General features: G+C 31.2%; 1 protein-coding gene across 3 annotated transcripts; it reads right to left on the minus strand.

Moving 5' to 3' along the window:
• Positions 1-1340: 1340 nt before the first annotated feature.
• Positions 1341-18281, minus strand: LOC105803846 (BEL1-like homeodomain protein 4). Of its 3 annotated transcripts, none has more exons than XM_052623041.1 (5): positions 18063-18281; positions 5053-6508; positions 3740-4125; positions 3015-3075; positions 1341-2145 (listed from the first exon to the last, which is right to left on the minus strand). In XM_052623041.1, the coding sequence occupies exons 2-5, from the start codon at positions 6427-6429 to the stop codon at positions 1567-1569; spliced, it is 2403 nt and encodes an 800-aa protein (XP_052479001.1). In that variant the 5' UTR covers positions 6430-6508; positions 18063-18281; the 3' UTR covers positions 1341-1566. The 3 variants fall into 3 exon arrangements, with proteins under 3 accessions (XP_052479001.1, XP_012491706.1, XP_012491705.1); XM_012636252.2 differs by lacking the exon at positions 18063-18281 and adding an exon at positions 6796-7234; XM_012636251.2 differs by lacking the exon at positions 18063-18281 and having other exon boundaries at positions 5053-7234.
• Positions 18282-18537: the final 256 nt, after the last annotated feature.

Below are 18537 nucleotides of genomic sequence, written 5' to 3' on the forward strand. Positions count from 1 at the left end.
GCAACAACAACAAAACCTTTAGTTGAGCAAAAGAAGACAAAAAAAGAATGGATTGGTTTTGGGGGGTTATGTTTAACAATGACTTTTACCAGCCACTTCTTGGCAGGCAATTACCTTTTAGGTAACAATGGCTACTTTCATGTTTTATGCTCTTTCTTTTCTCTTTGTCAACAAACCCTAATGCTTTTTACTCCCATTTGCTACTCATTTGTTTTCTCCATTTAATAATTCATCCACTTGTTTACGATTTTTCGGTTATGGATATAATCAAAATATTGACTACCAAAACTGCAAAAAAAAAAAGAAAAAGGACGACCGGGATAGAGTCATAGAGATTAAATAGTAAGTGGTAGCATGCTCATTCACATAATGTTTATTTAATTTCTTAATCTTTGGTCTTCAGTCTATTTGAAAATGATTATTAAACATTATAATTAATTAGCAAAATTTAGTAATCCAACAATTTATATGCTACAAGAAGTTGGTATGTTTGGACTAATTTTATAGTTTTCGTGAAATATGAGGACTAAAGTCCAACAAATTAAATTTGAGAACGAAATTTATGTTAAAAAAAAATTACTTAGACGTCATATCCATAAGCAATTAATGGCAGCCCTGCAAAAAGTTTTTATTAAAGATGTAGAATGCATGAAAGAATTTGTTTACTTGTAATTTTGTCGTGTTTTTCCATTCAAAGCTAAAATCCCTTCATCAACATATATCAGCCATTTATAGAAAAAACTTGTTTAAATATCAAATCATCAATAAACCCAATGTTGATACCTAATTAAGGTTTCACTGTCTGCACTCTTCTAATTAATACAAAATAATTTAAAATATTAGAAATACCATACTCTTTTAATTCCCTCAGATAGAGGAACATATAAGGTTAATTCTTTTCCTCATAAATTTAATTTTATCTCGATTATATCTTTTTTTTGTTAATTTAGTACTTATATATTTTAGAGTTAAATTTGACATAAACTTTTAAAAATAGTTGAATTTGATCATTAACTTCTTAAAAGTGTCTAATTATTATTATTTTAACAAAAATGTTAACTAAAATATTTAAATTTTTAAACATGACGTGATATTTAAAATATATAGTACAATGCTAACATGAATTATAGGTGAACTATCACATCAAAATCATTATAAAATTTAATGTTTTAATTAATATTTTCATTTAAATAAAACTATTCGACTTTTGAAAGATTAACTATCAAAATTAAAATAATAACATCTAAAACTTCCTTCTTCTTTTTTCTCCTCTCAAAAAAGTGACTATTTCATGTTATTCTAGAAAATATAAAGGTACAAGGACCTTAAGTACATGATGATAGAGAAGTAAAACCAATCTACTATACAATTATAGTAATAAAGCCAAATACAACTAGCTAACTTAATGCTAAGGTTTTGATCATTGTGCAACACTTTCTTTTTCTTAATAGAATTGAAGAAAATAGGGTGAAAAAAGAAGAAGAAAACAAAACAAAAAATCAAAATGGGATTATTGTTTTCTATTTTAAGAGGATACTATGAAATGTATGTTTGGAATTGAATTAATTAACGGCCCCCGAAGTCTCTAACTGAGAAAGAAGAGGTATTCTCAGGCATGTTTCCAGCATGGCGTAGCCCTAGAGTGAGTGAGACATCACCCGCCGTGGTGGTACCCAACCTTATGAGACTCGAGCCAATGTCCGTGTTACCACCGGCTGTGGTCCCGTAATCCGCTGCTGCAACGGTGGTGCCAGCTATCCTTTGGTGGTGGATATCCGAGTCATGGGGGATGGAGGTGGTGAAAGGCTGGGAAATGGGTGGTGCCACCTCAGCGGCGTTGGGGTTTGCTTGGTTTTCCGAGAAGCATTGGGGAGTATTGATTGCAATGAGTGAAGGGTCGTTTTCAGTGGCATTGATTTGGGATCCTTTGCCTACTGAGGTGGTTGTTGTTGTAGTTGGCGCTGCTGTTGTCGAAGGCGTCGATGTTTGTGCATTGTTGTTGTTGTTTGGGTTCCTTTCTCTCTCTGTATGATTATTGTTGTTATTATTTTTATGGTCTCCCTCTTCTTTTGTTTCTTGTTGGTACATCTCTTCCACCATGGGTTTCCACAACCGAACCCTGGCATTTATGAACCAATTTGAAACCTGCAAATACAAATATCATTACACCACATCAAAAGATCTAATCAGTTCATTAATTTCCCTTAAATTCTTACATTAAGGCCTTACTATTCTAGTTTACGGTCCGTGAGATTAGGATAACACATGTGGGGGAAGCTGCATTTAAGAGTTCTGAGTCACTGTCTTTTTTCTTACTCAGTTATAAATTATGAAAGACATAGTACTAGAATTAGGTGTTTGTCTTTTCTTATCTAGCATACTTTGCAGCCACACGTTTACCCATTTTGGCTTTCATGCATGCAAATTAAGAAAGAAATACAAAGCAACCTAATTAGTTAACCCATTAATTAAACTTAAACAACACTCTTAACAGATACCAAAAAGCGACTACTAATGGTGGAGTAAAAAAAATGTTTACTACTGTTACTTTGAAGTAGAGAAAATGTTTATCGTGTGTTTGGAGGCTGAAGGATGTCATCCTGAGTGTATTTGATATGAGAGACAGAGAAAAGGTAAGAAAGAGAGAGAGAGAATTAAAGCTGCAAACTTTGATGTCTCATTTCTTGGTGTACTTTGTCCCTGCCCTTGAATATAATCTGCTAAGTTTCAGTATTTGTGTCTTTTATTCAGAAATCAGAATCTATGTCCTGGGCTAAAGAATCTTAAAATAAAGAGAAATTATCTCTCTCAAAATAGTGATTGAAAATATAATCCAAATCCATGCAAGTTCTTCTGAGCTTACTGATGGTTCTTTCCTAAGGGGTTTGCTTTCCATCTTCATCTTATCGGTCCCAACAATCATATGAAAGCTGTAAATATCTACGATATATACATATAACTTGAACTGAATTCAGTATTTTTCTTTTAGAGTGAAAGAAAGGACTAAGACATACCTGATTTCTCGATAAACCAGTCTGTCGAGCCAACAGATGCTTATCTGCATCGCTTGGGTACCTGAGATAGAGACCAGAAAATGACATCAGAGTCATTGCCCAAAACCGTGTAAAGAGCCTCCCATGTTTATCTACGCCCTAACCTAGGGTGGGACTGAGCCTTTCTTTATGTCCCTGCACGGGCGTGAGAATCTAAAGAAGAAATATCATATCATCAGCAGCAGCAGCTGCTGCAGCAGTTTCGCAGAAGTAACGAAGGGGACAACTTGTTTCAACTCTCTCACCATTTTCGTGCATATCACTATTTCATTTTTAGCCAAAAACAAAAGAAAAAGAATATCTTTTGTTTGTTTGGGTTTATGCCCATGAGAGAGAGAGAGAGAGAGAGAGAGGGTGTCTTTCGTTAAATTATGATGCTTTATTAAAAGTTGTTTTTTAGCAACTAATTTCTGGGTTGGGTCTGTGATTGACAAAATTAAAGTAGAGAGGGAAATAAAGGTCTTTAAACATCTTTTTGGCTGACAAGACAACATCTAAGGACACTGCATTGCTCTTTTTTCCACGCACTAATCAGAAAGCATGACAATGGGTAAAGAAGAGTTGGATTTTGTGTGAGCTAATAATAAAGTGCCATTATGTCATATACTTAATTATGAAGAAGAAGAAGAAGATTCTACTAGTGTTAGAGTAGGGTTAGATTAAGAGGTAAAGGCAAGGCAACGTACGGATGGAGAAAATGTTCGAAAAGCCAGGCTCTCAAAATGTTGACTGAACGTTCAGGCAGGCCCCTTTGGGGTCTCCAAGCTTCCTGTTCCATCATACCCATTTGGTTGAACGCTCTTTGCTGTCTTAAGCTTTGCTCTAACATCCTCAGCCTCGGCGTCTCTCCTTTCGTTATGCCTGAGCTCCCTGCTCCATCTTTCTCCCCCAGCATCTCACAGCTGTGTTTCAGTTGTGCTGATATCGCGTCTTTCAAACACCTGAAATGCCTTGACATCGCCTTCTGAGCAAGGGCGGTATATGGCACTGCTGCCCCAAACCCCATCACCAGATCGAATGAGTTCACTACCATTTGCATTTGTTCACAGTAATGGTTGTATCTCCTCTCCACCTGCCAAAACCATAAATTACACCATATGTTAGTGTCGTTGTTAGTCATTGTTTACGATAAAAACATTAAAAGTAGATCATCTGATTTTATTGACACAACCATGTTATATAATAATAGTAAAAATAATAAAGCATTTGACAAGACTTATTTGCTGTTAAGGAAACCCCCCCTCCCGCCCCAAATAATAAATGCCTTAATCAAAGCTTGGTACAGTTAAATAATTTTAATGGCAAGTGAGAACTGGGAACTAAGATATCCTTTTGTGTGTGTTTTTTCCCTTCTTTTCCTATACTCAATTGACTGGCCGGTGAGCGCAAACAATAACAAATAGGCGAAAGAGCAATATAAGGGGGAAAAAATTACAGTATGGAAAAAGAGTGGAAAATGAAAGCACAACGCCTTTCCCAGAGTCAACCAGGTTATTATATATATATATATATGGCTTTCCCTGAAATATTGCTATGATGGGTATGGATCTCTCGGGTAGCAGTGGCTTCAATGATTTTGATACGTAATATGGTGGGCTAATGGTCACCTTCCAAATCAGAAGGGACATCGCTTCACGATTGAGTGCATACCCTTAATAGTAATCTCTCATGTCTTCCACCAAACCAGGTTGAGTACTTAAACATACCCACCAATCCAATAAAAAAAAGACAAAGTGAAAAGGATAATCAAACTCTACCAACTAGATCCTGTAGAACCCTATTGCACCAGCCGGCTTTGCTCTATCTGGGGTTTTTTTTTGTTTAAAATATTCTTATTCGTTACTGTGCTGTGGTACTGATGTTTGATTTGAAAATTAATGGAGGTATTCAAATAAATGATCGGAGGACAATTAAAAAAAAAGATTGGGTCTTAGTCCCTTGAAGAAGAGAGTGGAACTATGAAAGAGAAAATAGGGGAATAGAGAAAGAGATTACATGCCTCATCAAGCATGGATAACAGTTTGACCTTCCTTCTTTGGTGTTCAATTCTATCAGCTGCTGATAAAGGAGGGAGATCCTTTGTTGATGAAGAAGAACCACCACCACCTGCACCGCCGCTACTACCAGGATCAGAACTAGGGTTTGTGTTGTTTCTACCGAACTTGTTCTTCTTGAACTGGCCTCTTCCAACACTGCAGAATTCTTCCAACAATTCTTGAGCTGCTTTAACGTACTTTGAATTTCTTAATACATTGACCATTCCTAATGAGGATCCGAACCCAACATGATGAACCTGTTGGTTTTGTCCCACTCCGCCTTGCAGATGCATTGTCTGATGATGATGACTACCCAAATTCCTGTACTGATGAAACTGAGGAGCGGAACCCCCTCCTTGATTATAGTACAGTAAACCCCCGTCTCCCATCCTTAATTCTTCAGCTTTAGCAGCCTCCAAGTGTTGCAAAGAAGATGATAAAGATAGTGAAAGACCTTGGCCTTCCACAACACTTCCAATTTCATTTAGGCTGCTGAGTTGGGAATCAGTGTTGTTGCCTCCTTCATGAGCACTACCAGGAACCCAAGTAAATTGAGGTGGAGATAGAACAGTACTTGTGCCGAAACCCCCTCCAGGACCTGATACGTTAAACCCTTGAAGAGAAGTAGATGGATTTGGAAGCAACATGTGAAGAGTATTAGAAGAAGTTGCTGGAGGAGGTGGAGGAGGAGATGGTGATCGTTGCTGCGGATTCATCAAGAAAAGATTCATGGCAGCTGCTGAGTCGGCATTAATGCTTGGTAGCTGCTGCTGCTGCTGAGCTAAACTGTCACGGGTAATGTGACTCTTCGATTCACCTAACTGTCCCAAACCCCCAACAGCACCTTGCCTGTTGCTATACCACTCGTTGGTATTACCTGGGGGCCGGTGTGCTCGATAATTCGGCCGTACATGCTGGTCTAGTAACTCGGTCGAGGCAGTGGCGGCGGCAGCGGCAGCAGCCGCACCCGAAGGGAAATTGAACATTTCGGATAACATACCTGCGGTTTCATAAACAGGAAGAGAAGTTGATTCTTCCTCTTCTATCCCTACTAATGGTGGAGGTGGCGGCTCAAAGCCTTGAACTCTTAGTTTATCTCTCCGGATCTGCTGTTCTAAGTGCTGTTGCTGCTGCTGTTGGTGTTCTTGGTGGCTTACGGCTGATCTCTCGAACCCATTCGAGAAGCTGAAGATGCCAGCTGCTTGATGGTAATCTTGGGACATAGAATTAGTAGAATTGTTGCTCTTGTGTTGAATTGGGATTTGATGGTGAATTTTTTTGGAGGGTTGAGATTCTTGAGAAAGAATTGATGCGACGAGTGGTGGCGTTGCTATTCCCATATCAGCATCGTCTTCTTCATCATCAGATCCTTTTTCTTTATTTACCTCTCTCCGTCTATCAAATTCCTTCACCTTCTTGCTGTTTCAATTATGAATCGGTAACTCACATAGAGAAACAAATAACACCCATCACAAAAAAAAAAAAAATCTCTCTCATCAAACAAAAAGGAAAAAAGAAAAAGGAAAGATAGGAACAGAAAGGATCAAATTCTCTCAGTTAAGGAAAAAAAGAAAAAAAATGGTGTAAGGGATGAAACAAGTCTATGTTGATTATGTTTTGGATGTTGTTGTAACCCTTTTGATCATTTTCAGCTATATATGAGAGAGAGAGAGAGAGAGTGTGTGTGTGTGTATATATAGGCAGACCTTGTTAGAGTTGCAGCAACATATGAAAGGATATAAAGCTCTTATAGCTAGACATATCCCTTCTGTGTGTTATTATTGAAAGCTTCTTCAATTCCCTCCCTCCTTTCTTTTCATTTCCTTTCATTTCCTTTCTCACTGTGTATGTGTGCAGTCCTCCGTCTGTCGTCTCTTTCTTTCTCTTTCTCACCTTTTCCTTCCTTGCAGTAGTAACTATATATTATTTTTCACCCCTTGAATATTCCCATGGTGAAACTATATGAATATAAGGGGAGAAAAGAAAAGAAGTGAGAAAGGAATGAAAATGGAGGGTGATCTGAGAAAAACAGATAATTCACTTTCACAACAAAACATATAGAAATAACCTTAGCCTCCCCAAAGACAGAGAGGTGAGAGAAAATAAGAAACAAAAAAGTGGTCGCTATTCTTTTCTCCTTCACCACTTTTCACGCTGCCAATATTTTTTATGCTAATTATTATTTTTATTTCCTATTCTATTTTTCTTTAAATTCATAATCAAGGACTTGAGTTTTAATTTGTTAGATATATTTTCAATTTACAAAATAACCTTAACTACAAAATTTAGATTGCGGAGAAAATAAAATGAAAAAACCGAATAATTTGGGTAGATGTAGAAATGAAAAATGAATAAGGTCGGCTATTATTGTAATTTTAATAGACACGCAAGCTAGGGAATAAAATAAAGATAAGGTCAGTAGAGAGTCATCTCAATCATCCAAACTACCACCATCATTGTGTATGTTTAAATGACTAAGCTGCCCCAGTTGCTAGTTTTATATTCATCAACAGCAATAGTTGGTAAGGGTAAAAATATCATTTCAGGACTTTTATTTTGCATTTAATAACAGAAATAAAGCCATATTTTTAATATCATCAAAGATGTTTAATAAAAATAAGAAAGAGGGCACGTGCCAAAGGCTGGGGATGAAGACAAGTTAGGTTTTATATAGGGGGTTGTAAGGTCTGAAAAGCACACTTAACTGCTTTCTGGTTTGGCAATGTCAAGATGGACATGTTTCATTAATCTTTTTCTTATGTCTTTTATCTTTCTACTTATGTTTCCCCTTTTCTTTAAAAAATCATCAGCTCCATTAAATTTGTAATATGCCGTTAATACAAAAACCAAACCTCTATATTTGTAATCAAATATCTGTTTGGGATAGAGATTAATTAATATTATTGATTACTTACCAAGTTCACTTTTGTTTTCATATTTCATCTCAAAACTATATATTATAACACTTACATTATATATAACAGGGCAAAACACTGAATGGTACCATGTTCCTCAAACTTTGTCTACATATATAATTACCAAGAGATTTTCCATCATCTGAAAATGCTATTTAACTAATAATAGTTGTATTTCTAAACAAAGCTTACTTAATTTATTAGTTTTCTTGGTCTACACGTGTGGGCAATGATTACCCAAAGAGTGAAAATAAGAGACAATAATTGTTTAACAATATTTAACTTTTATCTTCACCTCGTAGGTTTAATTTACATTACTTTCTAAAATGTATACCTTTATTTTTAATTCTTGTTATTTATCAATGATAATGATAATTTTAATTCATATAAGAAAATATAATGTTAACTTTTAAAAATAAAATATTCTGCATCAATTTTAATAATAGTTCATGATAAATAAGAAATAAATTTAAACTAAATCAATAAAAATATTTAATAAAAGTAATTGAAAATAATTGATTACATTTGATTTTCTTTTCAAAGAAAACTCACAAAATAGTTTTTACTTATACCAAACAAATAACAAAAAAGATTAAAAAAGCAAAGGTTTTAGGAGCGCTTGTTTACTTATAGAAAATTTTTAAAAATTATATTATAATTTGATACCATTATTATTCGAATATAATTTGATATCACCTCTTCAAATAACCATGACTTTAATTCGTATTTTTTATATAATTCTAACACATTAATGCTAAAATATTCATTTTTAGCAATGCTTTTCTTAGATGTTACTTGATTGAATACGCCTAATTCTTGAATGTTATTTTAATAAATTATTTAATATTTCAATTTTATTTTAATAATAAATTTTAAAATAATAATTTTCAATAATATTCTTCACATTATTGAAAATATTCAATATTAATATTTTAATAATAAATATTTATTACAATTATAAATATATTAATAATAAATATTTTTAGTATAAATTTTAAAATATGTCATAAGTCTATGTACTCTTCACAAATTTGTAATTTAGTCTCGTATTATTATTTTCAAGAATTTAGTCCTCCACTTTTCAATTTGAAAATCAAGTTTAATTGTTGATATTGTTTTTTTTGTCAATTTTGTTGATGTCACATTGTTTAATAAAAAAACTTACTTGATAGCCATGTAACTAAAAATGACATTATAATGAACTGAATTTAACAAAATATTTTTAATATATGCAAAGTCAATGTAAAATATAAATTTATATATATAAGATAAATTGAATTAAACAATAAAAAGATAGGAAAATCTCAAATGTATATTTATTTCATTGAAAATAACTTTTATGAAATATTTTTAAGAAACCCAAAACAATAGAAAATATTTTACATAGATTTACCAGCACACCAAAAAATATTAACTATTCTAAGAAAGTAAGTCATTTTTTGAAACCATTTTATTGAAACAAATAGACCCTAATAAGAAGGAAATATTTTGGTTGAATAACGGTATATATATAAGTACAAGAAGTAGTGTTAATTTGAATGGATTAATAATTGAAGCTTTTGTCGTAAACTTATTTGATACGAGTATGATCGTGTTACTCTCATCCTTATCTTTAATATTGTGTAAAAGAAAATTAAATGATATAAAGGTCACTTTCATGTAACAATAAATGCAATGCTCCCAAGGTTCTGAACCCCAGCTGGGGATGTCTTCCTTTTGTTCTTTAATCAATAATTCACCCCAAGGTTTTGGCATGTATATAAAATATATATATATATATATATAGTTTCTTGAACTTCAAAAGTGTGTTAATATGATCTCAGACAGCATTAATATTATTTTGATGGCATCCTTTTCTCTTTAATATTTTAATGTATAGATAGATTTTGATGCACAATTTGCCACTAGAAAGGATGCATTTCCTGTTTCTTGTTGACAGATTCGCAGCACTGTGTTGTACACTCATGACTAATCTATATTAGTAGTAAATGAAATAATATTGGATTAGCGCCAGTAAATAACCTGCGAACAAACATAAATTAAATAAAAAGAAAATATTTAATATGTAGATTTTATAAGTAAAATATAATAAAATATTTTTTTTAAAATTACTTGTAGAATAAAAAAAATTCACTATCAATATATCCTTAAATAAATACTTAAAAACCTTTTTTATATGTAAAAATTCTGAAGACGAATAAAATTAATTTAATATTATACTATTATAAGTAGATCATGGTTTGAGTACATATCCTACCTAAAATGGGTGGTTGTTTCTGGACGAGACAAGAGATTCTAGCCAAGGGAACTAGAAATTTTGAAGCATATTTATTCCATAATTATTAGAGTAATAAAAATTGATGCCTCGAAATTCCCTTTCCTAAGAAATCTTACTTATTCCATAACTCAGAGAGAAAAAAACAATGAATTATTACTTTCTTAGTTGTTTCATAGACAGGAGTCAAATTCAATTTATACCCAAAATTAACGTCTCAAAAATTATGTATGTCAGCTTGATTGTGAAAGATTAAGATCTTAACCCCAAAATTGCAAGTTGACAATTTTTTTAATAATTGATTTGAGAAGAAGGAAGAATCATAAGTATGGAGATTTGAAAATTTTATCATGTTATATTTTTAAATAATTACATGAATTATAAGAATAAAATAATTCCAATTTTAAAGTAAATTATTTTAAGCCATAAATTTTATCAAATAAAAAGTCAACAATAATTTTTTACATTAAGAAAGGATAAAAATATATTTGAATTTATTTTCTAAATTTTCTTTTTTTTTACTTAAAACAAATCATATGTATATATACACTATAGAAGTATGAGGTTAACCAAAAACAAAAAACAAAAACCTACGTGGTCATCTTATGCACTAATATAATGACAACCATAAAAAGCTATTTTGACATATTAAAATGTAAAAAAAGCAATAAAAATATAATAAGTTACCATAAAGATATATTTACATTATATGTTTAATAAAAGATATGTTGCAATTAATAAAGAAAGTAAGTCTGCTATCTGTAGCACGGCTATAGTCTGTTCTCTGTAGCACGTTTTGTGATTTTGTCCTTTGTTGTTCTATTCTATTGTTTTCAATTGAAGAGTGTTCTATTAGGTCTTGTCCAAATTGAAAAGAACTAGCAAATCTCAATATAGAGGATGGTGAAGAAGAAGTTTTATTTTGCCTACTAATGAGATCTCATGAAAATTGATCTATGATTGTTGTTTGGTTGGATGTTTTTAACGGCCAGTATGGTGCACTTTCCGCAATAAAGAACACAATGACAAATCTTTGGCATCTATTAGGAGGAGTTCAAATCTCAAATGTGGGTGGGAAGCGGTATTTATTCAAATTTTTCCATGAGTTGGATATCGATCGTGTGATTATGGGCACTCCTTGAATTTTCATTATCCATTTAGTGGTTTTCACCGATTAAAGGAGGAAGAAGATCCAATGAAAGTTCCTCTTGTTTCTTCTGCGTTTTGGATCCAAGTTCATGATCTCCTTCGTGATTTTTATCGTAATCCATGGCAAAAATATTTGGTGATTTTATTGGAGAATTCATTGACTACTGACGCAAAATAGTTGAATTGCGAAATGAAAAATTTTCTTTGCTTCCTAGTGTAGATAAACATCCGTAAATTGCTGAAACAACAAAACAAATTATGATCTCTCAGTCAAATTTTACTTATGTGAATTTTCGATATGAAAGATTAACTGTTTTGTTTTCTATGTGGATGTCTAGGCCATGGTGATAATTTTTTCCCCAAAAGACTTAACTAGGGATTGAAGGAGATGTAAATTGGATGGGACTTAATGTTGAGGAGGAATACTAGAAGGGCATCAACGATGAACATCGTTTGGCTTCGTGAAGAAGATGATGCTAATTGGGAAACAATGGTGGGGCAAAATTCAAGGATTTGATAATAGGAGAATCATGAAAGACAATCAATCCCATTTTGGGATTTAATTTGGAAGGTGCAAGATTCAAGCTAATAATGCTAATGCGAGTCCCACTAATGAAATGGATCGTGCCAATATGGAAGATAGCCCAATAGAAAATGGTGATGGGAAGAAAAGGCCCAAGTTTGACAATTAGGACTTAGGCGTTTCTTTTTATCAATTTCGATAAGGCCCAATTTAGAGCGAATTAATACTTAAATTCAACAAAGATTGGCGGTTGCCAATAGGCTAGTTGACCAAGAGCAATGAAACTTTTAAGTTGGAATGTCCGGGCTAAGGAATTCGCTAGCTATTAGAAGACTTCAACATATGTTGAAGAAATTTTGTCCCCAAAAAGATGGAAGATCTTAAAAAGAAGATGGAGTATCTAAATAACCGGAGAGAAATGGGGAAAATCTTGTGAATTTAATGGAGGTTAAGTTACATCTTAACATGGAGATCGAGAAAGAAAGTCTTTTAGGAGTAGAGAGCGCGTGCGAATGGTTTAAAACATGGAGATAAGAATATCGCATTCTTTCACAAATTTGCATCCCAAAGAAAGAAGGATGAACAAAATTCACTGTTTGAACGATGAAAATAGAAAGGAAATTAGAGAAGTGGGAAAGATGAAAAAGATTGCTCGAGATTACTTGCAAGATTTATTTACCATAAATGGTGATGGAAATTTGAATCATATTTTGAGACGTGTAGGGAGATGTATCTTGGAAGATATGAACAGATTGTTGACTGAGGAATACAGGGTGGTCGGAACTTTGTTTCGGCTTGGAATTATGCGCTATTCACAATCATAGCTCTAATTAAGCGATTCAATTGAGTGTTAATTGATGTTATGTCATATCAGATTCTGATTCTGGGAATTTGAATGTGTGCATTTCTAATTCCGTACTCTTTTTCTGTAAGTTTGTCTTCAACTGGTGTGCATTTTGCATTTGCATTTATCTTTTTGGGTTTGGTTGCAAAAAGACGGGAGTCTGATCTGTTTTGGCAGTTTCAATTGCAACATGTCTGTACGGCGGTGTACTGCAATACACAGTACGACATATATGTCAGCTCTGCTACATATTAACATTTGAATGGCTTAGTCCACATACTTGGTGTGTATGGTTGGATGGGCATTTCGAGGTCCTTTGTGGTGTGCATGGTTGGATGAGCTTAAATAGCTCTTTTTGGGGTGTGATTGGGGGACGGAGAGGTATTTGGCTGGTTGGGTGGGTTTTTATTACTTATTGTATTCATTCTGCATTCTGTCTGTTTGTCTGATTGCGAGACTAACTGTTTATAGATCGAGGTGTTTCAAGATCTTGATATGTTTGATTTGTTTGTGAAGACTATTCGTATATCAGATTGCCATTGAGTTTTATTTTTTTTTATTATGACATTTTGGTGATCATTTATCTATCATTTTAGAACTCACATTGAGCTTGTGTAGCTCACCTCCTTAGTTTATCCCTTTGCAGGTACCCTCGTTTTCTGTAGTTAGACTTAGCTCGCTAGAGGTCTCGAACTGTGGTGTTATAAAAACTATTTAATAAGGCATCGTTTCAATTTCTACTTTGGTAGACATCTTTGAAGTGTAAACGCTTTCAACGAGACTTGAATTCTTTATTTTGAATCCTAAAAGGGCTAAATGATTTAGTTAGATTTTTTAATAACTGTGTACGAATAAGATTTTAACAACTCATTTTGTAAAATTATTTCGGATCACTTCGGTGATCAATGTAACCTCTGGGATTCGGTCTAAACTTCTAGGCCGGGTTATAGGGAGTTACATAAACAATGTGAAAACTAATAAATTAGATTAATCATACCTATCAATCATTTGCGAGACACGTATAGGATTAATACTAAAAATGGTTCATCATATGTTTCATGTTCTATAATAATTCAATCCAAACTAATTCATATATGTATATAAATATCTACCTTTAATCACATAATCATCGATATGAAACATATTAAAAATCATTCTTGATACAATATTCAAATGGTATACATCAATATTTCAACATTAGACACACATATATAAAGTAATAACCCTTCTCATAGAACTTAACAAATACCATAAACCAAATTTTCTCAATGTAGCTATTCACACATATAAATAAGAAATTCATTGTAACAATTTTCATTTACTAATACCATAAATATGCAATAGCATTAAGCACATAAATAAGTTGTAATTCAATTAACACATAACCCGATGAACTAACTAACTTGAATCAGACACTCATGCAACTATACCATATCAGAGGCATCATAGATGCGTAACAAAGGCATTGAAGTTTAGATAAAGGCACAAATGTGCAATCAGAAGCACCAAAGTGCAAATAGAGGCACCAAGTCCAAATAGAGGAATTGATGTGCAATCGAGGCACCAAAGTGCAAACTCATACAAGCGCGCGTTCAAACCCTATTGGCATGCCAATCATATCCTAACGTTCAACTCGGCATTAAATGTAAATTCATTACATTTATACATATCCATCAATCGAGGCATTTCATTAATTCCGTACACGTACTATAAAATTGTTACGTTCATTTTAATAAAGTGAAATCACAAGAGTTGCCACCACCAATCATTCATTTCATATGTGCGTATTTGCAACATTTGATAATATAAAGAAAACTAATGAAATTTCACATACATACAATTAACTAGTAAACAATGATACAATCATAGAGAAACATGCATCCACATAACATTACACTATGAACTTACCTAATATTTGCTAAAAGTTGACTCACAAGGATTAATCCTTAATTTTTCTTTTTCCTCGGTTATCCTCCATATGAATCAAATCTTGATCTATAATGATTAAATTTAATTTATAAAATTAGAATACATATTCCAACTCATTTTTATGCATAAGACCTTTAATTTTCATTATTTACACTTTTCCCTAAACTTTTATATATCTCTCAATTTAGTCTCTAAACCCAAAGCGCAAAGTTAACAAAATTTTCAAATACCCATGTTAGGAAAATTTATTCCCATATAAGTACAGTCCACAATTATTTAAAATTGAAAATAATTCCATGTCAATTTTAAAATTTAATCAAATTAGACCTTTACCTAAAAACTAACTAAAATCACTTTACAAAATAGTTCTAAACAAAACCAAGACTACAAATTCATCATCTAATATCAAGAATAACTAAGATTGATTAATGGAAAAATCCAAAATTTTTAACAGTTTGAAAACAAACATATGGGTTAGTTGGACCTAATTGTAACGATCTCAAAAACACAAAAAATATTAGAAAAGGGTGAAAATAGCTTACCATGCAAGAAAATATCCATGGTCGAACCTTGAAAGCCTTTAAAATGGCTTCTCATGCTATGTTTTCTTATTTCGTGTAAGATGATGAATAAAAATAACATTTGGTTTTTTTACTTAATTTAACATATTAAATCAATTAAAAATTATTTTAACATAAACACAATTTATTTAACACAAAAATTATCTTCCACTACATTACACTAGGGTCTAATTTCCATTTAGATCCCTAAACCAACATTAATTATGCAATTTAGCTAATAAAAATTAATAGCGATTAACTTTTACATCTTTTATAATTTAGTCCTTTTCTTTAATTAACTAACAAATCACTAAATTTACGGGCCAAACTTCACTTCACCCGTATAATAACTCTGTAAATATTTAATAAAAATAATTACAAGTTCAGTTTACAGAAATGAGGTCCCAAAACCTCATTTTTCAAAACCACTTAACTTTAGGGAATAACTACTTGAACTTAATTATTCATTCAAATTGATGTAAAGAGAACTTGATAAATGGATTGAAATGTAGAGTTTAAGAAAATGCCTGATTTGTATTAAAGATGATCCACAGAGTTTGATTGTCTCCATAAATTAGATCTCGAGATAAAATAAAAACAACTTGAAAATAAAACTAAAAACCTAAAAGAAAGAAAATCGAACTAGAATTAGAAATAGCAAACTACCCTCTAGAATTGATGATATTAAAATAAATAAGTTTTGTGCAATTTGAAAGTAGTTAGTGAATTGTATTAGAAATATTGAATAATTAGTGAAGATTAAATATCTAGTTCAAATTGAATGATCATCCAAAGTTTATGGAAAATTTAATATTTAAGTTTAGTTAAATTATTATGTGATTATAATGATTGATTTTATAGTTAGTATAATGTGATAATCATTAGTAAATGAAAATATTAAAAAAAATGTTTTGATATTGAAAGTATAATTGATTAAATATTGATATGAAAATTGGTTACATTGCATGAAGATTCAATATGTAAAATGGTTTAAATTGCAATTTGTAAAATATAATTGTTCAAAGTTTGAAGATTAAATAGTTATTGAAGTTAAGTGTTGTAAAATCGTAATGTGATAAATATTCGGAATTAAAGTGGTTCTATGATTTAAAAGAATAAGTAATATAGATTATGTTTGAAAAATTGAAATGAGCAAGTGATAGAATTAAAGTTAAATTCAAATTACAAATTGATGAGATTACAAATTGATCAACAAGTGAAATTTAATGATTAAATTGATAATGAATCAATGTGAGTAATATTTATAATAAATAAGTAATAGAATAAAATTGACATGAATTTAATAATTATTTTATAATAATATTGTAAATTATGTAAGTTAAATTGTTAAATTGTAGATTAAATTGTTATTGAAAAATGTTAAAATGCAAAATTGTTGAAAAGTAGAATTACATTTGATAGTATAGTTAATTCATAAATCAATACGAATTTAATTGATCAGTAGAAATTAGTAATATGTTAGTAATTGTAATTTAGAGTAAGGATTCAAATTATATGTAATTGAATTAGTGAATTTGACATGGATAATTATGTAAGATTGAATTGAATTGTGAGGATAATTATATGATAAGATGGTAAGACCAAATTAAAATTAATTATATAAGTATAATATTTGAATGTATGTAATAAGTTTAAATGTTAAAATTAATGGATAATTTAGTTTTGAAGCAATAGTTAATTATAGATAAGTTTAAGATTAGTAATATATTAAATATTTAATGAATTAATGGTTATAATGGTATAACAATTAAGGATATATTTAAATTGATAAATTGTAAATTAGTTGATAATTTGTTATGAAATAATGTGATGTAATAGTAATATCGAAATATTATATGAATAAAATATGTGATGATTTAATATGTTCATGGATAAGTTAAATAATATTTTGCTATTATATGGAAATAATGTAATGTTAATGAGGAAATGTAATTTTGTAATATTATAATTACTGATATAATTGATTGTAAATAGTATTGAAATGTATAATAATATTAGTGAATATATGAATGAGATATTAAATTGGAATATGTAAATATGTACAAATGGAGACATTTATGGATATGACAAGTAGATATTGAAATAATGTTATTTAGTAAGATTAATTGATTAATGGTAAATATAGTAATTGGTATTCATGAATAAAGTAATTGATAACATGAATTAACTTGTAAAAGTTGATGAAAATTTATTTGTGTAAATTTTGTAGTGATTATGAATAATTTAATCGTATTAGTGTACAAATTAAATAGTTGACATATAGAATTGATATGATAATATTGATTTAACAATAATAAATGATAATTGAATTAACGATTAGATTAATTTGGATAAGATTTATAAAATTTGAACAGAGAGTAATATTAGTGATAATAATAGAATTTAATTAATATCAATGAAAATTTTAATTGGTATAATGATAAAATGGATAAGAAGTTGTAAATGTGACTTATTAAGTTATTAGTAATGTATCTGATTCGTATTGATTTAAGGCTAATTATGGCGTACAATGAGTCTATTGGTAATTTATAATGTTTTAATTGAAAACTTACAAAGTCATTATAAAGTGTTATAAGATGATATAATGTGATAGTTGAATTAATTCATTAAGTATCTCTAAGTATCTAATTAAATTATTTGTTTAATCTTTTATTTAATTTTAATCATATGTTTTGGATGTTGTTGTAACCCTTTTGATCATTTTCAGCTATATATGAGAGAGAGAGAGAGAGTGTGTGTGTGTATATATAGGCAGACCTTGTTAGAGTTGCAGCAACATATGAAAGGATATAAAGCTCTTATAGCTAGACATATCCCTTCTGTGTGTTATTATTGAAAGCTTCTTCAATTCCCTCCCTCCTTTCTTTTCATTTCCTTTCATTTCCTTTCTCACTGTGTATGTGTGCAGTCCTCCGTCTGTCGTCTCTTTCTTTCTCTTTCTCACCTTTTCCTTCCTTGCAGTAGTAACTATATATTATTTTCACCCTTGAATATTCCCATGGTGAAACTATATGAATATAAGGGAGAAAAGAAAAGAAGTGAGAAAGGAATGAAAATGGAGGGTGATCTGAGAAAAACAGATAATTCACTTTCACAACAAAACATATAGAAATAACCTTAGCCTCCCCAAAGACAGAGAGGTGAGAGAAAATAAGAAACAAAAAAGTGGTCGCTATTCTTTTCTCCTTCACCACTTTTCACGCTGCCAATATTTTTATGCTAATTATTATTT

This window comes from Gossypium raimondii, chromosome 11 (assembly GCF_025698545.1).
Source record: "Gossypium raimondii isolate GPD5lz chromosome 11, ASM2569854v1, whole genome shotgun sequence".
In the NCBI taxonomy this organism is placed as follows: domain Eukaryota; kingdom Viridiplantae; phylum Streptophyta; class Magnoliopsida; order Malvales; family Malvaceae; genus Gossypium; species Gossypium raimondii.

What these genes read in the sequence shown, in the direction of transcription:
- LOC105803846 (XM_052623041.1), bottom strand. Translation starts at nt 6,429, where the DNA reads ATGGGAATAGCAACGCCACCACTCGTCGCATCAATTCTTTCTCAAGAA. An exon ending in TTCGAACATTTTCTCCATCC is followed by an intron (nt 3,076 to 3,739) that starts GTACGTTGCCTT and finishes TCTCTATCTCAG; the next exon opens with GTACCCAAGCGATGCAGATA. An exon ending in CTGGTTTATCGAGAAATCAG is followed by an intron (nt 2,146 to 3,014) that starts GTATGTCTTAGT and finishes TTGTATTTGCAG; the next exon opens with GTTTCAAATTGGTTCATAAA.